General features: G+C 40.0%; 2 protein-coding genes across 3 annotated transcripts; both read right to left on the bottom strand.

The window, feature by feature from the left end:
* Positions 1–1284: 1284 nt before the first annotated feature.
* ndufs7 (NADH:ubiquinone oxidoreductase core subunit S7) lies at positions 1285–6155 on the bottom strand. The gene is made up of 8 exons (XM_027169861.2): positions 6038–6155; positions 5057–5093; positions 4871–4939; positions 4585–4702; positions 4321–4500; positions 3747–3793; positions 1712–1800; positions 1285–1522 (listed from the first exon to the last, which is right to left on the bottom strand). Exons 1-8 carry the CDS (start codon positions 6102–6104, stop codon positions 1425–1427), a joined length of 705 nt encoding a protein of 234 aa, XP_027025662.1. The 5' UTR covers positions 6105–6155; the 3' UTR covers positions 1285–1424.
* A 624-nt stretch (positions 6156–6779) lies between these two features.
* Positions 6780–11228, bottom strand: ctdspl3 (CTD (carboxy-terminal domain, RNA polymerase II, polypeptide A) small phosphatase like 3). 2 transcript variants are annotated; one of them, XM_027169859.2, is made up of 11 exons: positions 10921–11228; positions 9435–9552; positions 9160–9276; positions 8882–8990; positions 8629–8746; positions 8408–8494; positions 8218–8280; positions 7857–7936; positions 7601–7727; positions 7388–7483; positions 6780–7158 (listed from the first exon to the last, which is right to left on the bottom strand). In XM_027169859.2, exons 1-11 carry the CDS (start codon positions 11053–11055, stop codon positions 7093–7095), a joined length of 1116 nt encoding a protein of 371 aa, XP_027025660.2. In that variant the 5' UTR covers positions 11056–11228; the 3' UTR covers positions 6780–7092. The 2 variants fall into 2 exon arrangements, with proteins under 2 accessions (XP_027025660.2, XP_047665888.1); XM_047809932.1 differs by having other exon boundaries at positions 9160–9273.
* Positions 11229–19213: the final 7985 nt, after the last annotated feature.

Raw genomic sequence — 19213 nt, 5'->3', positions numbered from 1 at the left:
ATCAACACTAATAACAAGAGCATGATTTTAAATGTCTTTCCCAATTTATATAGAAGCATCTGCAGCATGATTACAAACCTTGCCAGAAATGCACGTAATGGGTGTCCAATCTTATCTGGAAAAGGTTGGTGTGGGTGCAGGTTTTCATTCCAAACAAAAAGATGCTTTTTTAATAGACATCTGAGTCTATTAAAAAAGAACAAGTTTAACTGATTAAACAGGTGGAATCAGGTGGTGCTTGGAATGAAAACCTTTATGGAAGAGGTTAGACATCCGTGCACTTTAACAGCACTACACATTTCCATTTTGTCTGGAAAATGAAAAGCTTCCAAAATCTGACCTTATAATCACAAAAATGGCATTCTGGGTAAATGTACCTCCTGAAGGCAGTCAGTGCCACCTTTTCATAATTGAGGGGGAAAATGGTCAGTTTTTGAGGCACTATCTGCTTTAAGCATTTAAGCAGAACATCCCTACGTGTTTGGTCATGAAAACGGGACATAGAACAGCTCAGTTCCACATTTCCACCACGGAGTGAGCCGTGCTGTACTTGAGTACCTGTGCTGAATTTAGTCATACTTCTTATTAGAACTTTGGGAAGTATAAGTATAGAGGAACTTTGGGTAGGTGCCATGCAAACTGGGTTAAAATAGTGCATTTTATTGATTGTTCAGTGACTCACACAGATGTCCTGATTAATGACTCTGTTTGCAATAGGCACAAAAATGGATCAAATAGTCAAGTTTAAGAGGCCAGACATTTAAACAATCCAGGCCATTTTAAACTGCAATTTAATGCTTCATGTTCTTTATTTTTTGTATCCTCACAGTAAGGATTTCTGGTCACTATCTAGATAGGTCCTACATTAATACGTATTAAAACACCTATGTATTTTCAAAGAAGATTAAACTGCATGCGTGCGTGTGTGTGTGTGTGTGTGTGTGTGTGTGTGTGTGTGTGAGTGTGAGAGAGAGAGAGAGAGAACTAGTTGATGACAAATTGGGAGAAAATAAGGTTTAAAAAATATGTTAAAAAAAATTAAATGAGGTATACTGCTATCATTTATGTGAATTGTGAGTAGAACTTTTTTGCCTTATCACCACCTGATAAGCTTCAGCAAAGCTCCAACTTTCACAGGTCTCACTATGGGAAAGCAACACATGCAATACGGATAATACAACTACACTTCGGCATAGTGTCTAGGTCAAGCTATCAAATTTGTTTCCCTACTCCCCCCCAGGCTGTGTTCTAAAAGGAAAGCATTCAAGATCACTAGAGTACTGATACAATTGATAGTCCTTTATTGGAAGTGTAAAGAGGAAGAGATTGAGCTGAACCACAAGCAGCTCCTTACTGTTTCCAAGTACAACAATTTTCCACCATTAAATAGAACATTTACAACAGATCACCTCTGAAACCACATCTCATTTGCGATACCAAATTCTCATTTTCTTTTCCCGTTTAATTTTCCTCTGTAACTGCAGAGTTCCATAAAGCAGAGCCTCGGCAGTTGGCGGACAGCCTTTGAGAGAAAAAAATGAACATGTCAGATTGCCATGTTTAAACTGTTAATCACTTGCACAGATCCTTCACACTTAGTCTTACACATGTTGATATAATTGCACAATACCATTAAACTAACTTTAAAAAGTATATTTATGCTGAAACATTCCGTTTACTAAATGGTTAAAAACTATTTTAAGTGACATACCTGGAACATAAATGTCCACAGGGACAATTCTGTCACAGCCTCTGACCACTGAGTAAGAATAGTGATAGTATCCTCCACCATTAGCACAACTAAAAAAGAAACATCATATTATATAGACAGTCTCAGTCTTTTCACAACTGAAATCGTTCTCCCTGGGTCATTGAGTATATCTGGTTAACCACAATCCTGGCTTATCTTGCTTCATGGTTAACAATTAATCCTAGCTATTCATAATCTAATGTTTTACACTGTACATTCCTAAACCCTGGTTTAACATATGCACTTTTCAATTTCCAGTTGTGTTTCAGTTGCAGTAACACTAACACCACATGTTTCACGCTGTACACAATTGGCACCTCAATATGGAGTTAAGGCTGCAACGCTGAGAACTCAGAACAGAACAGGGTTTCATAATCCCAGGTAAAAAGCAAGGTCCCATGTAAAAAACAGTGCTAACCCCACTTCTAAATGACAAACACAGTGTGAAACATTCCTTAGTTTAAAAGCAGGATTAAGAATGACTATAACCCAGGGTTTTAGTGCAGTATGAAAAAAAAAAAAAGCCCTTCTGGGAGTTTTCAATGATTATCCCTTAACTGAACACTATTGCAAGCTCTTCAAGCAACATGTTTAAAAGCCATAAAATACTGAAAGAACATAGTGACAAATGCCATGCACTTCCTCATGAATTATGGAGCAAAAATGGATTTATCTGGATGTAGATTACATTGCAAAGGAATATAAAGGTTATGATTTTCTTTTTTAGACTTCATATAGGCTTTCGCTTGCTGAAGTTCGGAGACTCCTCCATACACAACATTAGTAACTTTGGATCATGCACAAAGTGATGACACACTCTGCTCCACTTGGGTGTAAGTGGAGCAGTGTGTGTAAGTGGGGCAGAGAGTGTGTAAAGGACTGCTTTTACCCCAGAGACCAAAACACATCTACATTCATTTCACATACAAAAATATCACTCAATGTTTTACTATAAAACGCTGTACACAACAGTGTTTAACACTTAAATCTAATTGATCAGAAGATATTTATTAAATTCTAACAACATTAATCTTGGCTGTAATACAAATCCCAGATTTATATTCATATATTCATTATGTTTATTAACTTTATGTTAGGGTTTCCATTTAACAACCCTGTGTATGGCAGACAGGATACATATTCAGAGCATAAAAATAAACAGCAGTGTTATTTTTGAAAAAATTGTGCTATTTAACAACGGAAATCATGTACTAATAAATAAACATTGCCCAGGGTTACACTTCATCAAGTATGCATTTAGATAAGATTTAACAGTCCACTACTTTTCAGTTCAATTCAATTAATTTGTATAGCACTTTTAACAATGGACATTGACTCAAAGAAGCTATTTATCTCCAACATCTATCCCCAATAAGCTCCTGAGCAATTAATGTCAGCGTAAAGTTTATTACAGACTTATCACTTCCTTCCAGCTGAAGTCTTCAAATCCTGATGAAGACCTGAGCCCAAGGCTGACAGCCCCAAAAGCTAAAAAAAAAACTAAAATTAACTAAGATGACTAAATTGGACTAAGATGATTCCATTACAATAAAATCCTTTTTTCCCCCAATAACCTTATGCTACATTTTCTGTTATTATGTTCAGGAGAAAAAAAAGGGAAAGAACAAAAGGAGAGCCATTTATAGCTGCTATAATGGAAACTAACATATTTCTGCAGATGATAAAAAAGGCTTTTCTAATAACTACATCCGCAGTCATGTTTTATTCCTTACTTAACACGCTTTAAACATACAAAGCAGCTGGTCTTATCACTGAAAAACTATAAGTAAATTTCAGCCTGCTCTGCTCCTGTCCACCTTTCAAAGATGCTTAATGTTTCTGGTGCTAGATAATCAAAAGGACCTACATAATTTCACATCTTGGATTTGTTGCATGTATTTTTTTGGTATAGACATCACAAAAATATTTACATTTAATTTACATAAAATCATTGTTTTAGCAATGAGGCCTGAGGGAAACTAATGGTTGTCCTTACCTTCCCATTGAAATGACATATCTGGGCTCAGGCATCTGATCGTAAACCTACATCAACAAAGATTGATTAAAACTGTTCTCATAGCATCCCTACACAAGCAGCTAGAAAGAAAGCATTGTCATGAATACATCTCTGCAGACACTTTGTTGATATTTTTTTAATTCCATCAATCTGAGTAAACTATACACTGCTGTGCGTGAAAATCAAGAGATCAACAGTTATATAACACCCAAACCAGCCTATCTAGCATGAACAACCATGCCACGATCAAAATCACCAAGTTGACATATTTTTTCCCCAGTATGGGGAATTGTGTCAATGTGTAGGTGTACAAGTGGTGTTCCTAATAAAGTGCACAGTGAGTATGTAAATTTGCACAAATTCAGCAGGCATTACTGAACTAACTGAACTTTTTTCTGTAAATGTTGCTGTGAATGACTCATGAATAAATCTGTTTACATCAAGCTTGAAAAAGTAGACCGATGTTGTACCGAAGGTCAACCTTCCAGTTTAACTGACTCAAAGTAAATCAGTATATTTAATATACTTATGTAACACTTAATCCACATCATACCTTGCGTAAAGCAGGAGCCATCTTGTTGGTGAGTGTACCAGCGACGATCATGACGTCAGCTTGTCTTGGACTGGCTCGGAACACAACTCCAAAGCGATCCATGTCGTAGCGAGGTGCTGCCATGTGCATCATCTCCACAGCGCAACACGCTAAGCCGAAGGTCATGGGCCACAAGGAGCTCTAGGTAACAGGCATAATAGTGTCACAAACTATAATTTATTTTAAAGAAATCAAGAAAGTAAGCCAAAAAGAAATGGTACTTACTCTGCGTGCCCAGTTCACCAGGTCATCAAGCTTGGTGATGACATATTCACCTTTGCTGCTGGCTGCTGAGGTGGGCTTTGATGCCACAGCAGTACTTTTCTGTCTGAATGTAACCAGGCTGCGAATTGGAAAGTCATGACAATCTTAAATTATTTTTAATAAAGTGTTTTTCCCCCTCAAAGAAATTTAAGTTTCCATTCATATTTTCCATCTGAGATTACGCATTAGTAGTGCCAATAATACTGGAGCTGCCATTAAATTCACAATTTCCTCAGCCTTCCCATACCTCTTAGCTTCTTCATCCTTTGTGTTCTTGAACACAACTGTTTTCTGGGCAGCAACCGAAGAAAAGGGTCTGTAATATAGATCAATGTTTGATTACAAAATACATTAAAATTATGCTAAATCCAGGTCCTTGTCTAACAAAGCAGTCTGAAACGAGATGTAACCTTGATAACGTAATCAGTCTCACCTTAGTGAAAAGGAGCCAAGTTTGGCAAGGCGAGGAGCTGAAAAAAAGGAACAAAACTTTTACAAAAACAGCGATTTCAAAATACCTGTAATATCATGGCTGATTTGTTCGGGTGCAAAGCCGCAAAATATAAAGAGTAAAACAAAGAGCCTTCACAGAGTCAGCTGGGTTACTGGGAGAATGTCAGCAATGAACAAGTATTGGGTACTACAAATATAATAAAATATAAAAACAACAAAATAAAAAGTGTGACATATCCATAACTTTCTGAACAATGTAGAACTAGAACCATCTTCGTGCTACCTCAGACTCCCTCGAGCTCTTCTAATATGACAAAACTATTTAAAACTTTACTATACTTTTATTATTAAATGTTTAATAAGCTTTGCTGCACCATCTGCACCAAAAATAAAGTCTTGGGGCAAATTTGTTTTAAAATTAGCAAATGATTTTGGCATTTGTTCACATAATCCTTTATCCCTACCAAAAGGCACTATTATTCCAGGCTTTCACTGTCAATAAGTCCTACATTCAATAAAAACTGAGAAGTTTTAACGTCTTTGTATGTTAGTCTTTTACACTAATTCAGAGAAATCACTTGTTTTTAGTTTTCTGGCTCCGAGTTATTTTGACCGACCCCTTAAAATATCTTGTGACTGGAGAGACATTAGAATACACAAAAACTAAAATGGCATTATTTCAATATCATTTCAAGGCCCTTCAATTTGTAATGTTATCCCCATGTAATCCAGAAAGACATTTGGAAATGTCACATTTGTAGCTTTGCTAGCATTTAGCTGTCTACATAACAAGGTCAGGGAACAAAATGCTAAGCTAACGACAAGATGAACCACGTTATCCGCCTAATTCAACTAAATAATTTTGTGGTAATAAATAATTACGTGTGGCACTACGGATAGACTCATTACATCTCTGTTTTAAAAAATAAAACATGCAAGATTTGGTTGTTGCGATACTCACTAACCAACGCCGCCATCTTTACATGACACAATTTCCGGTCTTCTTCTCCAGTTATGGGGAAAGTCATAGGCGTCTATACGACTCCATCTGCTGTGTGTGGAAAAGACTGCTCTCTCCTTAAAACCCCAAGCTACTTATATCGACGTTAGCATGGAGTCTTCCTTCAGAGGGAAGCAATTTCACCTACAAATTCCTGCATATTGTCAGTATTCATTAAGTAATAGCGAGTCAAATGTCAAGTAGCACTCAGAGGTTATCCCTACTTTAACCTATCTTCACATTGGAATATGTTTCTGAGTGTTTTATACAACAGTACAAAACTGTTAAGACATCACATTGGGTGTAAATACAGATAGGTTTCCCAGTAAAAAAATAAAATAAATAAAAAATCCCAGTTCATCTCAAAGGTGTTCATTGGGATGTGGTCACAGATCTGTGCAGGCCACATGAGGTCCACACCAAATTTGCCTATTTGTTCACCACTTCTTCTTTTGTCCACCTATTTTTTATTTTTATACACATTTGCCAATTTTTTTCTGTCATTGTCCACAATTGTCATTCGTTCCTTTGTTGTTATTCCACATTCCTACACTTTTCCACAGTTCTCCACCTTTGGTCACTTTAGTCCGCCCTTGTAAATGTTTAGCTGGCTCCTTCAAAAGCAATTCACAAATGCATGAAACACGGTGTACATTAGCACTTTGGAATTGTCGGATATCTTAATAATTCAGACAGACAACTGTTAAAATGATCAAAGTTTATTGTTTAATGACATTGTTCAAAAGGAAAGACTCCAGGGCATTGACACACTATCCATTTGATAGTGTCATGTGAAAATCAGCAATAATAATTTAGCAAAAATGTTCACAATAATTATAATTAAAAACAACATTTCAAATGACAGCAATCGCCCCAAATGAAGCACAGCTGGATTTCATTAAAAGCAGATACAATACAGTTAAAATGACTAGCATTTTGAAATGGCTCAGCCAATATTACATCCAAAATACTATACTACATTAAAATATATACACATTAACAAATGGCACAGGATTTTAATCTTCAGTGAGCAGACTGTGAAAATGAGCCGTTCTCTTCTTGAGCACAGTCCTGAAGTCATTCTAAAAATAAATATAAACAAAACAATGTAATGACACTGAGCATTTTAATGTGTGGGGGGGAACAAAAAACAAAACAGAAAGTAACTGCTCTTGAGATTATTAATAATGCACAGTTATTTATGATTCTATTTATTGGGTCCAGTTTATACACTTTTCCTGGTCATATACTGTTTTGGCTACACATTCACCAGAACATTCTGACAGCAGTGAGAGAAATGAAAGAGCTTACAGCTTGGGTGAGCTTCTCCAGGTAAGGTATGAGCCTCTGGAGCTCCTTGTCCTCTTTATCCCCACACCAACTCTTTATGGGAATCATGTTCATCAACTGAAAGACAGGAAAACAGAGTAAAGTAACTAGTGGTGCCAACAAAACTCAAAGTAATAATATGCATTGTGGAATCATTTTGCAACACTTTTCTAAAGTTTGTGTAAGAGCATATACATGGTATGGGAAAGTGTGGGGTGCGTTGCCCAGAATCACTGTTTTTGAAAGATCTCTTTCCAGCACCCCCAAATCCTTAATATAGTGTCCAAGAATGCAGGCACAGTCATCCTGATAGAGACGATGTCTTTAGGGAAAAGAAAAGGGGGAAAAAAAAGCAATTACATTGACACAAAATTGATCATTTCTTTGGAACGTAAATCATCATCATAATCACCACATTAATACAATTTTACAAAAAGATTAAGCAACTTGCCTAAATATTTTTTTCCTTGGGTCCAGTATGTCCACTATCATTTCTGCATACTCCTTTTTAGCAGAAGTGTAAACAAACATCTACAAAAGATGTAACATACTGAAATAGTTTGTTGTTGCAGGCACAGAACGTTTGTTGTTAGACGATTATACATAGTTTTGTCACGATTATACAGTTTACGCCAATAGAAAACCACAGAAATGCTTATTTTAACATAAATCACGTTGTTGTCTTTTCTCTAGTTTTTGGTTTCAGCTATACCATGCAACCCAAAGATGGACATTTCTACCTTAGAAATTCTGATATGACTGAAATCAGGCATTATTTACACATATCTAACCAGTTTATTAAGTCAATTTACCTCAAAATGCTTCATCATGGCTTGTAGAAACTCATTCACATATGGCCTGAGAACCACATACACCTGCGTGTAAAAGAAAATCTGTAAATAAGCATGGAAAACACTACAAAAGGTTAAAACTAAGCAACCTTTTCCATCTGACCACACTGGCACATGCATAGCATGACTGGGTGAAAAAATCCTGAATAACCTTGTATTCTTCAGCTTGAAAGATTGTGTTGAATGTGTACTCTGCATCCTCGATTCTGTTAAGGGAGCTGAAAACAAGAGTTTCATCCTATAAAGAAAAATCAAATAAATAAACACCACACATAAGCAATGTGTCCATTAAGATGAGTATAACCATTCAATCTAAAGATTTTATACAGAAACAAAAAGGTGCTTGTGAAAGATGACATTTGAAAAGCTTACCAGATCAAGCACCATGGTGGCTGCAGGTGTGCTTCTTGTCCTTGGTGGTATGTCCCGGAGAGTCGAAACTGCTCTGGATTGTTGCGACTGGTTTGGAATGCTTTTGATGAACGTGAATCTGTGGGGTAACAATGCATGTGCATGAAAGCAGTTACTGCTGTATTTTACAATGCTATCAGAATTCATTAAAGCCGGAAAAGCTTTAAACAATCAAGCACTTTGAAAACATATTTGCTGTAAAAGTGACACTTACGGGCTAAATGCCTTTTCATTCTCCTCATCTTCTGGCAGGGAGCTGATGGCACTGTATCCGAAGACACATCGCTCAGGGCTGAAGAGTGCACGATGCTTTGTCCTCTCATCTATCAAAGAGAAATAACAATAATGGATATTCTAAAACATTGCCTAATAATACAACTTTGATTAAGAAGCAATAGCTTTTTCACTGATTTTCCATGTTAAGAAATTCGTGTGTGTATATTTTATTAGTACTTAGTGTTGCGTGCTTGTGACAGCAGTTTAGATACATACCGTCTTTAACAGGTGAGACAAAACGCACTACAGGAGAATAAAGGCTACGTGCTGCAGGATTGACCGAGTACTGCCTTTCCTGGAGATGCCGCACTGGTGTCTTAAAGTCAGATTCTGCTGAATGAAGAGCATTGATCTAATTCACAATTCAACCCCCATAGTTTACTAATAGTTTACAAATATATAGATAAAAATTTAACCCAGTGAAAGGAGCCAGTAGAAGGAAAAATCACTGTAAAGTATAGAATGCTTTTTTTTTATTTTTTATTTTTTACCTTTACTCTCTTGTAGTGGTAGAACCCTTTTCCTTCCATGTCTTAAGCGTGTGCGCTTCACTACAGTTGGGATGGTATCGCAATACAAATTGGAGCAATCCTTTAACACCTGGACATTCTAAACACAGGCACAAATACAGAAGAAAAGAACATTAGAAGAAGTCATCATTTTCACACAATTTCCATCAGTGATGGCTATACACTCACTAAATACTTTATGGTAGACTTTCTGAGGCCAGAGTATTGTAGATTCCTGGGCAGGGCCTTTTCTCTCAAAGCTCAAGTTTTCACACCATGGATTCCACAAAATGTTGCAAACATTCCTTTGAGATTCTGGCCTATGTTGACATAATTGCATCACACAACACCTGTAGATTTCTCAGGTGCAGTTTCATTCTGTGAATCTCCCATTGACCCACTTCCCAAAGATGTTCATTTATATCCAGTATCTGGGAAGGCCAGCGAAGAATCTCTAAACGATGAGCTTCACTGAACACACGGTTGCGTCCCCAACCTTTTTCAGCTCTTCTTTACCCATGTCTCCCTTGACCCATGGTCATGCAACCAGTTTGAGATGACTTTTTTTTTTTGCAACAGGTTAGATTATCATGTTGGAAGAAGCCATTAGAAGATGGTAAATTGTGGCTATAAAGGGATGCACTTGGACAACTATACTCAAATACAACGAGGCATTCAAGTCATGATTACACAATTCACAATTTCATCACCACTCTGAACATTCGCCATTGACCTCTCTCATCAACATGTAGTTACTTTATGCAGAACTGACACTCTCTGGATGTTTTTTGTTTTTGTTTTTCATCATTCTAAGAAAACTCTAGAGACTTTTGTGTATGAATATAAAATACTCCAAACCAGTCAAAATCACTGATCACATTTTCTCCCCTTTCTAATCCCTGTTCAGATTTTATTCTTCACTGCACCTGTGTAACACTGATCTGATTATATAACAGCACGAAAGGGTAGGTGTAACTAATAACGTATAAATTAATACAAGACGTTTCAACCAATTTACGTGAATGTAAATAAATATTATCTATGCAGTTCGTGTGAGAAATGAGCTTTTGAGATCAGATACAATGCCAGACGCTGTACAGACACGGATCTACACCTAGCTAAGAGGAAGTTTGCCTTAATTTTTTAGCATCGTTAAACTGTTTAATGTGCAGGTTGATTTTATTTTATTGCTAAAGAATCATATAGAACACAAACTAGCTCAATCCAAGATGTAGCACTGCGTTATATTGTAAGCAATTTGTGTATTATAAGCGGTGTTTGTCAGCTAATTAGCAAACAAGCTTAGCCTAGCTAGGAACAATAACAAACACAACAGTACTGATAAGAGACGCTCAGGGGAAATGGAAGCTACCCTGGTCAATGTTATTTTAGAGAAAGCTATAGTTTATTACACAGGTAGTTCGTGTTACGCTGTGTTGTTGTTTGTTTACTCTTCCAGAAGGCTCACCTGAGACACCTGAACCTGAACCGGACTCTGCTCCATCAGCGGCTCTCGATTTAAACCCGCCTGACGACGGCGGCGCTGGGTGCCGGTCTCAGACGACGGGCTCTCCAGAGAAATAACTCTCGACCGAAGTCTCATGTTCACTATTTCAGATCGTTTAAATCCCAGTCAAAGCGCGACAGACGGAAAATAAAAAGAAAACAGCTTCAAATCTCTCCAGTGTTATTACTTTTCCACGCAGGCCGAAGCGCCCTCACATAGTTTCGGGTCAGGCCGCTTTAACGGTTTAAATCAACGACGTGCGGTGGGCGGAGCCAAGATCACGTGCTGTCACGCTTCTTACGTCCACGTTTCTCTAGCATGTGGTTATGTTTTGATTTTTACTACAGAGTTGTCAAGAAAACCTTACGCTACTCAGTAGTTCAGCAGTGATGATTTGACAGAACTGGAAAAAGCAATGTTTATAAGTGAAATAAAAATCTAAATAAAATAAATCATGTTGTGTCTGAATGTCAGTCACTTATTATTCATTTCAGTCGTGCTGACTTTTACTACAGTATCAGTCCTTGTGTGTTATAAATTACATCCCAGTTTATTTCTAATAAGGCTTCCTGTTTGTAGAGCAGACAGGCCTGAGACAGGAATATTAACTTCTACACCCATAGTTATAAATCTTACAGCTCTACAGCTATTTTAGTATTTACTATTTTACTGGATTATTATCATATCATTTCCTCTAATATGTCTAGTATATAACTATGAATAACCCTCCCATGTTGCTCTTGAGTTACCTAACCGTGTAAAATTGGTGACACTTAAGTGTAAAAGACTGAGTCCCGCTGTATCACTCAGGCTGCACTACAGCGTCTATTCACAGGCGCGATCCCACTACTGATCAGCACGGGGGATTTGACCTGCTCCGTTTCCGACCTGGGCCGGTTCTCCCCTCCTTAGGCGACCTGGTGCGCCCGAGCTCCCTCAGGAGCACCATATCGATACCGAACTTAGTGCGGACACCCGATCGACATAGTGCACTGCAGCCCAGAACCCCTGAGCTCAAACGATCCGCCAGCCTCAGCCTCCCAGTAGCTTGGATTACAGGCACGCGCCACCGCGCCCGGCGAGAGCAGTACAGAGCTGCAGCGCTTTTAAACACAACACTGCTCTGATCGACAGCCCTCTAGCGGACAGACTAGGAACTACACACACCTCACTTTCCTTCTCGGTTCAGTGGGATTTGACTGAGCATTTAAAAGTTCTCAAATGAAAGACTTGTTCAGAATATACACGTTAGCACATAACGTGTGCAGGAGACACGTTTTTTCTTTTACTTTTTGTCATCACATTTTTATTATTAACTGGATTAAAGAGTTAGTTCTTATCTTTTTTGTGTATTCTATTTTTATGTAAAGTTATAAAGTCACAATATTTTTAAAATTTGACATCCTGAATGAGATTGATGACTGTAGTGTCATCTGCAAATTTCAGGAGCCCGTCAGAGGGAGTGTTTAGAGGTGCAGTCATTTGTGTAGGGAGAAAAAAGCAGTGGGAAGAGAATGCAGCCCTGAGGAGCTCCAGTGCTGATGGTGTGGATGTTGGATGTGCAAACTCCGCACACACAAGGCAGAGGCGGGAATTGAATCCTGACCCTGGAGGTGTGAGGTGAATGTGCTAATCACTAAGCCACCGTGCCCACTAAAATCAAGATTCTTATTTAAAATTATGAATAATGTATAATTTTTTGTTATGTTTATGGTCAATGTCAATTATGACATCAATGTTGGGTCCTTGAGCAAGGCCCTTAACCTCACCTGCTCCAGGGGTGCTGTACTATGGCTGACCCTGTGCTCTGACCCCAGGGTTCATAATAACCTGGGATATGCGAAAACTTAAAAGCATTTAACTGCATTTTGACCTCTGTATGTGATAAATAAAGCTACATAACTATAGCTGGAAGGGGAGCACGGAAACCGGATTATTGGTTAGCACGTTCACTTCACACCTCCAGGGTTGGATATTTGATTCCCGCCTCCGCCTTGTGTGTGGAGTTTGCATGTTCTCCCCGTGCCTCGGGGGTTTCCGGTTTCCTCCCCCGGTCCAAAGACATGCATGGTAGGTTGATTGGCATCTCTGGAAAATTGTCCGTAGTGTGTTATTGCGTGAGTGAATGAGAGTGTGTATGTGCCCTGTGATGGGTTGGCACTCCGTCCAGGGTGTATCCTACCTTGAAGCCCGATGACGCCTGAGATAGGCACAGGCTCCCTGTGACCTGAGGTAGTTCGGATAAGCGGTAGAAAATGAATGAATGAATGAACTATTGCTGGGGAAGGATGGGTGAAAACAAGGTCCAGGACATTGCCTCCATTGTGTGTGGGGATGTAGCTTTTGTGTGTCAGGGTATATGGGTCCAGAAGAGTCAGGATGGAAGAGGATTGAAGCTTGTCAGAGGGGAGGTTGAAATCGCCAAGCGCTGTCAGAGGGGTTCTATCGGAAGGGAAAGCACTAAGCAGTGTGCCCATTTCTTCCAGGAAGTCTCCTAGGGGACCAGGATGGCGGTAGACAACAATGATAACAAGGTTCATTGGAGAGGTAACTGAAATGCCATGGAATTCAAAAGAGGAGATGGTTAAATGAGACAAGAGTAGAGGTGTAAAACACCATATCCTTGACAACAATAAACCTGTACCACCACCCCTGCCCATTTCTCATGGTGAGTGTGAGAAAGCATAGGCAGAGAATAAAGCAGCTGGTGTAGTGTACTGTAGTGTAGTGTAGTGTACTGTGGGGATATCCAGGTCTCTGTTAGCACAAGAAAATCAAAAGAGTAATGGGAAGCTAAAGCAGAGGTAAAATCAGCTTTCTTTACAGCAGACTGGCAATTCCAGAGCCCACTTACTGTTTGAAACTCACACAACAGAGGAGGGTAGAAGAGGTTACTGGAAATGTAACCTCTGCTCTGTAGACGAGAGCATCTGTGACAGTAAGAGTTGAGTACAGAAATGGGTTTGAGGCACATATCTGCAGTCAACCAAGAGCGAGATTTAAGATGTGGTTTGGTAGAATATATCAAACAGTACTAGACACTTATTTAAAAGGTGTTAGAGGGATACTTACAAACCATATAGCAAACAACGCTATAGAATATAAAAAAATTCAAATTACACAACTCCAGAACAAAGTGAGTTAAGCAGATAGTACACAAAAGTCAGGAACCTACTTTACCATAGGACAATATATTCAAATAAAGAGAGTTAAAGTTTCCTTCCCAGTCACCAGATCTGAATCCAACTGAACTGTGGTGAAACAGGAGATTCTCAGCATTAAAGTAGCTTTTGTCATTTCAACCATATATAGCTGTTGCACTACACAGTGAAATGAGACAATGTTTTTCCAGGATTCTTTTCTTCACATATCCAAACTGAGGACAGCTATGATACACTGCCTGGAGCAGGGAGGGATGAGGGCCTTGCTCACATGCCTAACAGTGGCAGCTGGGGCTTAAACCCCAAGCCTTCAATCAACAACCCAGAGCTCTAACCATTTGAATATTCCAGATTATTATGGGGCTGGTGTCAGAGCACAAGGTCAGCCATAGTGCCGCACACCTGAAGCAGGTGAGGTTTATCCAATGTTGAGGCCTTTGCAGTTTGTGGGCTTGAACCCCAACCTTCTTACCAGTAACCCAGCGCCTTAGCCGCTGGACCATCACGTGCAAACAAAAAATACAAGGCATCACACAAAAGACAATACACAAATATGTTCTATAGTACATGTGCAGAAATGTCCCATACACAATCCTTTTTATGTATTAAATGATCTTGAGTACTACAGTAGGTGTGATCTGCACTGTAACTGTAATTTGTGTATTAAAACGACGTGAATAAAATGTATACTTGAAAGGACAGTAGTGATGTTTACTATGTTTAATAGTATTTCTAAACTAGGTATAAAAGACTGAGTCCCGCTGTATCACTCAGGCTGCACTACAGCGTCTATTCACAGGCGCGATCCCACTACTGATCAGCACGGGGGATTTGACCTGCTCCGTTTCCGACCTGGGCCGGTTCTCCCCTCCTTAGGCGACCTGGTGCGCCCGAGCTCCCTCAGGAGCACCATATCGATACCGAACTTAGTGCGGACACCCGATCGACATAGTGCACTGCAGCCCAGAACCCCTGAGCTCAAACGATCCGCCAGCCTCAGCCTCCCAGTAGCTTGGATTACAGGCACGCGCCACCGCGCCCGGCGAGAGCAGTACAGAGCTGCAGCGCTTTTCAACACAACACTGCTCTGATCGACAGCCCTCTAGCGGACAGACTAGGAACTACACACACACCTCACTTTCCTTCTCGGTTCAGTGGGATTTGACTGAGCATTTAAAAGTTCTCAAATGAAAGACTTGTTCAGAATATACACGTTAGCACATAACGTGTGTTTTACTTTTAGTCGTCACATTTTTATTATTAATTGGATTAACCAGTTAGTTCTTATATTTTTTATGTATTCTATTTTTATGTAAAGTTTTTTTTTTTAATTTGAAAACCTGGATGAGATTGATGACTGTAGTGTCATCTGCAAATTTCAGGAGCTTGACAGAGGGAGTGTTTAGAGGTGCAGTCATTTGTGTAGGGAGAGAAAAGCAGTGGGGAGAGAATGCAGCCCTGAGGAGCTCCAGTGCTGATGGTGTGGATGTTGGATGTGAGGTTTTACAGCCTCACTCAATGCTGCCTGTCTGTCAGGAAGCTGGTGATCCACTGACAGATGGAGGTGGCTACAGAGAGCTGTGTCAGTTTATTCAGGAGGGTACCCGGGATGATGGTGTTGAAAGCTGACCTGAAGTCCACAAACAGGATCCTTTCATAAGTCCCTGGTTTGTCCTGATGTTGGAGGATGTAGTGCAGTCCCATGTTAATGTCTTTTTTTCCAGCTTTTGAAAGTAGTTTTGCTTTGCCACCCTTATGTCCTATTTAGTGTGTATTTGGCCTGTTTGTACAAGGCTTTATTTAGGAATCTAAAGTTGTAATTATGTTGGCTTTGAAGAAGCCAACATTCTGATTTTTACAATTATTGTCCGATAAGAGGCAATGTAGTGGTGTTCGTCAGATACCGTTAAACACTGGCATAAGATTAATATTATGGGTAAAATCATGATTATTATTTAAAATGATGAATCATGTATCATTTTTGTTATGTTTATGGTCAATATCCCCAAAGCCAATTCAAGAGATTAAGGTGTGGGTGATATAAGATTTGTGTAATGAAATCTATAGCTGTGAATGAACCGTGTATGTTGAAGTTGGTTATTGTAAAAGACTGAGTCCCGCTGTATCACTCAGGCTGCACTACAGCGTCTATTCACAGGCGCGATCCCACTACTGATCAGCACGGGGGATTTGACCTGCTCCGTTTCCGACCTGGGCCGGTTCTCCCCTCCTTAGGCGACCTGGTGCGCCCGAGCTCCCTCAGGAGCACCATATCGATACCGAACTTAGTGCGGACACCCGATCGACATAGTGCACTGCAGCCCAGAACCCCTGAGCTCAAGCGATCCGCCAGCCTCAGCCTCCCAGTAGCTTGGATTACAGGCACGCGCCACCGCGCCCGGCGAGAGCAGTACAGAGCTGCAGCGCTTTTAAACACAACACTGCTCTGATCGACAGCCCTCTAGCGGACAGACTAGGAACACGCCTCAATTTCCTTCTCGCTTCCCTAGTGTTTAATGGCGCATTTACAACAGTTCAAATGTTATGAGATAGACCAAAACATAACGTGTACAGGGGTTCTGATTATTTTTCTATGTTTTTTAGTTCATGGTTTTAGGGTTGTTACTTATAGTGCTTGAAATTTGCTCATCCGCTCTATTATAATTAAACAAATGTCAATATGAAATGAGATTCCATTTTACAGCACTGTATGTGAAGTCTGCTAAATCACACAGAACCAGACCAGCTGGAAAAAAAATGTAAAAAACATCCTGTAGGTGTGCTTCCAAAACAGTAGAATGGATTATTACCATTAACACCGGAACATATTAGACTGCAAAAAAATAAGTAACCTAAGTGATCAGAAGGTCGGGGGTTCTAGTCCACAAGCTGCTGAGACATCAATGTTGGGTCCTTGAGCAAGGCCCTTAACCTCACCTGATCCAGGGGTGCCGTACTCTGACCCCAGGGTTCATAATAACCTGGAATAATAAATAAAGCTGCATGACATTTCAGTATTTTTGTTAATATATTTGAATCATATAATTAAGCCCAATTTAAATGATTAAAAATCTGAACTTGGTGTAGCTGAATGTACAATAACTGATAATAACAGTTTGCCTTGTGTAAACAGTCCATGCTGGTGAAGGTGGTGTGATGGTGTGGGTGATATATCCTTGGCACACTTTGGGCCTGCTAATACCAATCAGTCAGTGCCCAAATGTCACAGTGCATTAAAGTATTGTTGCTGATTATGTGCCTCCCTTTATAGACACAATGTATCCATATTCTATGGCAAAATTCAGCATGATAGTGCACCATTTCACAGAGAAAAAGTCATCTCAAACTGGTTTCATGCACACAATTATACATTAAGGGTTCTCCAGTTTACATTTACAGCATTTGGCAGACACCCTTATCCAGACAATGTACAGAAGTGCTTAAGTCTCTATCATTGGATACTTTAACTCTGGTTCACTAGGTTACATTCTTAAGATACCATGAGTCTAAAACAATGTTCAAGTTTTTTTTATAAACATATATGCAACAAACAAGAAAGGAAGTGCTAGTTGAAGTGTTTTATTTATAAGTAGGTCTTCGACCGTCGTTTAAAAAATAGCCAGTGACTCAGCTGTCCATACCCCTAGGAAAAGTTCATTCCACCACCTTGGTGCCAGAACAGAAAAGAGTCTTGTTGTATACTTGCCTTTTACCCTGAGAGATGGTGGAACTGGTCGAGCAGTGCTGGTAGATCTGAGGGTGCATGGTGCAGTGCGAGGAGTGATGAGGGCTTTGAGGTAAGAGGGAGCTGGTCCGTTTTTGGTCTGTTTTGAATCTGATGCATGCAGCCACCGGAAGCCAGTGGAGGGATCGCAGCAGGGGGGTGGTATACGAGAACTTATGTGTAGTGGGGTATCAGTCATGTCTGTAGCTGGGGAAGGATGGGTGAAAACCAGGTCCAGGACAGTGCCTCCATTTTGTGTGGGGATGTAGCTTTTGAGTGTCAGGGCGAATGAGTCCAGAAGAGTCAGGAGCGAAAAAGATTGAAGCTTGTCAGAGGGGAGGTTGAAATCACCAAGCACTGAGGGGTTCTATCCGAAGGGAAAGCACTAAGCAGTGTGCCCATTTCTTCCAGGAAGTCTCCTAGGGCAGTGGTCCCCAACCTTTTTTTCGCCACAGACCAGTCAACGTTTGGTCATTTTACCGTGGCCCGCTTGGGGTGGGGGGTGGCGGCTATATAATTTGTATTTAAACATGCCTTTTTAACTCACTACAATGCTAAATCAATGAGAAGCCTGAACTTGATTCTTTGCAACGAGATGGTTCCATCTGGGGTAATAGGAGACAATGTCACCCGAAGTGTGTTGCTTATGTCCAGTTTATTCCGTTGTTTTGTTTTGGTTGCCATCACTGCAGAAAACTCCGCTTCACACAGATAGCATGTCGGAAATGGCAATAGGGATTTAAGTGCTGTGGTGGCAATCTCAGGGTATTCCGCCATGTCTTTAATCCAGAACACCGGCAGAGTTTCTAACTTTCTAACGACGTCTGATTCGTGCTCATTTTTGCTAATTTGTGGGTTAAATTTGAGCAAACACAATATACACGTACACCAAGCACTGTTAAACATGAGAAAGTACCGGTGAACAGAAAGAAGAGCGATACACATCTTCTCTCCACCAAAGCTACAATGCCACTGCCGCTTGCAGCTGCTCACCTCCAGACGTCACCAAACCCGGCCCAATATCATGATATTTTGCGCATGCGCAGTATTGGTGCGGCTTTAGGTGACGTCTCTCAGCTCCCGGTTAACCTCTCGTCCATGGAAAGTCGCACAAACCCGAGAGAAATACACCACAGTAAATAAAATGGAAATAATTTAATATTCTTTGGGCGGCCCGGTACCATTTGGTCCACGGACCGGTACCGGTCCGCGGCCGGGGGGTTGGGGACCACTGTCCTAGGGGACCAGGATGGTGGTAGACAACAATGATAACAAGGTTCATTGGAGAGGTAACTGAAATGCCATGGAATTCAAAAGGTGGAGATGGTTAAATGAGACAAGAGTAGAGGTGTAAAACACCATATCCTTG

Source organism: Tachysurus fulvidraco, chromosome 2 (genome assembly GCF_022655615.1).
Source record: "Tachysurus fulvidraco isolate hzauxx_2018 chromosome 2, HZAU_PFXX_2.0, whole genome shotgun sequence".
In the NCBI taxonomy this organism is placed as follows: Eukaryota; Metazoa; Chordata; class Actinopteri; order Siluriformes; family Bagridae; genus Tachysurus; species Tachysurus fulvidraco.
This window is presented reverse-complemented; position numbering and strand designations above follow the sequence as displayed.

Excerpts from the sequence above, each read along its gene's own strand:
- ndufs7 (XM_027169861.2), bottom strand. The coding sequence starts at position 6,104 with ATGACTTTCCCCATAACTGGAGAAGAAGACCGGAAATTGTGTCATGTA. Across the intron at positions 3,794-4,320 it reads TGGCTCCTGCTTTACGCAAG|GTTTACGATCAGATGCCTGA; the intron begins GTATGATGTGGA and ends TTGTTGATGTAG. Across the intron at positions 1,523-1,711 it reads TGTGGACATTTATGTTCCAG|GCTGTCCGCCAACTGCCGAG; the intron begins GTATGTCACTTA and ends TTTCTCTCAAAG.
- ctdspl3 (XM_027169859.2), bottom strand. The coding sequence starts at position 11,055 with ATGAGACTTCGGTCGAGAGTTATTTCTCTGGAGAGCCCGTCGTCTGAG. Across the intron at positions 8,281-8,407 it reads TTCAAGCTGAAGAATACAAG|GTGTATGTGGTTCTCAGGCC; the intron begins GTTATTCAGGAT and ends TTTTACACGCAG. Across the intron at positions 7,728-7,856 it reads CCAAGGAAAAAAATATTTAG|ACATCGTCTCTATCAGGATG; the intron begins GCAAGTTGCTTA and ends TTTTCCCTAAAG.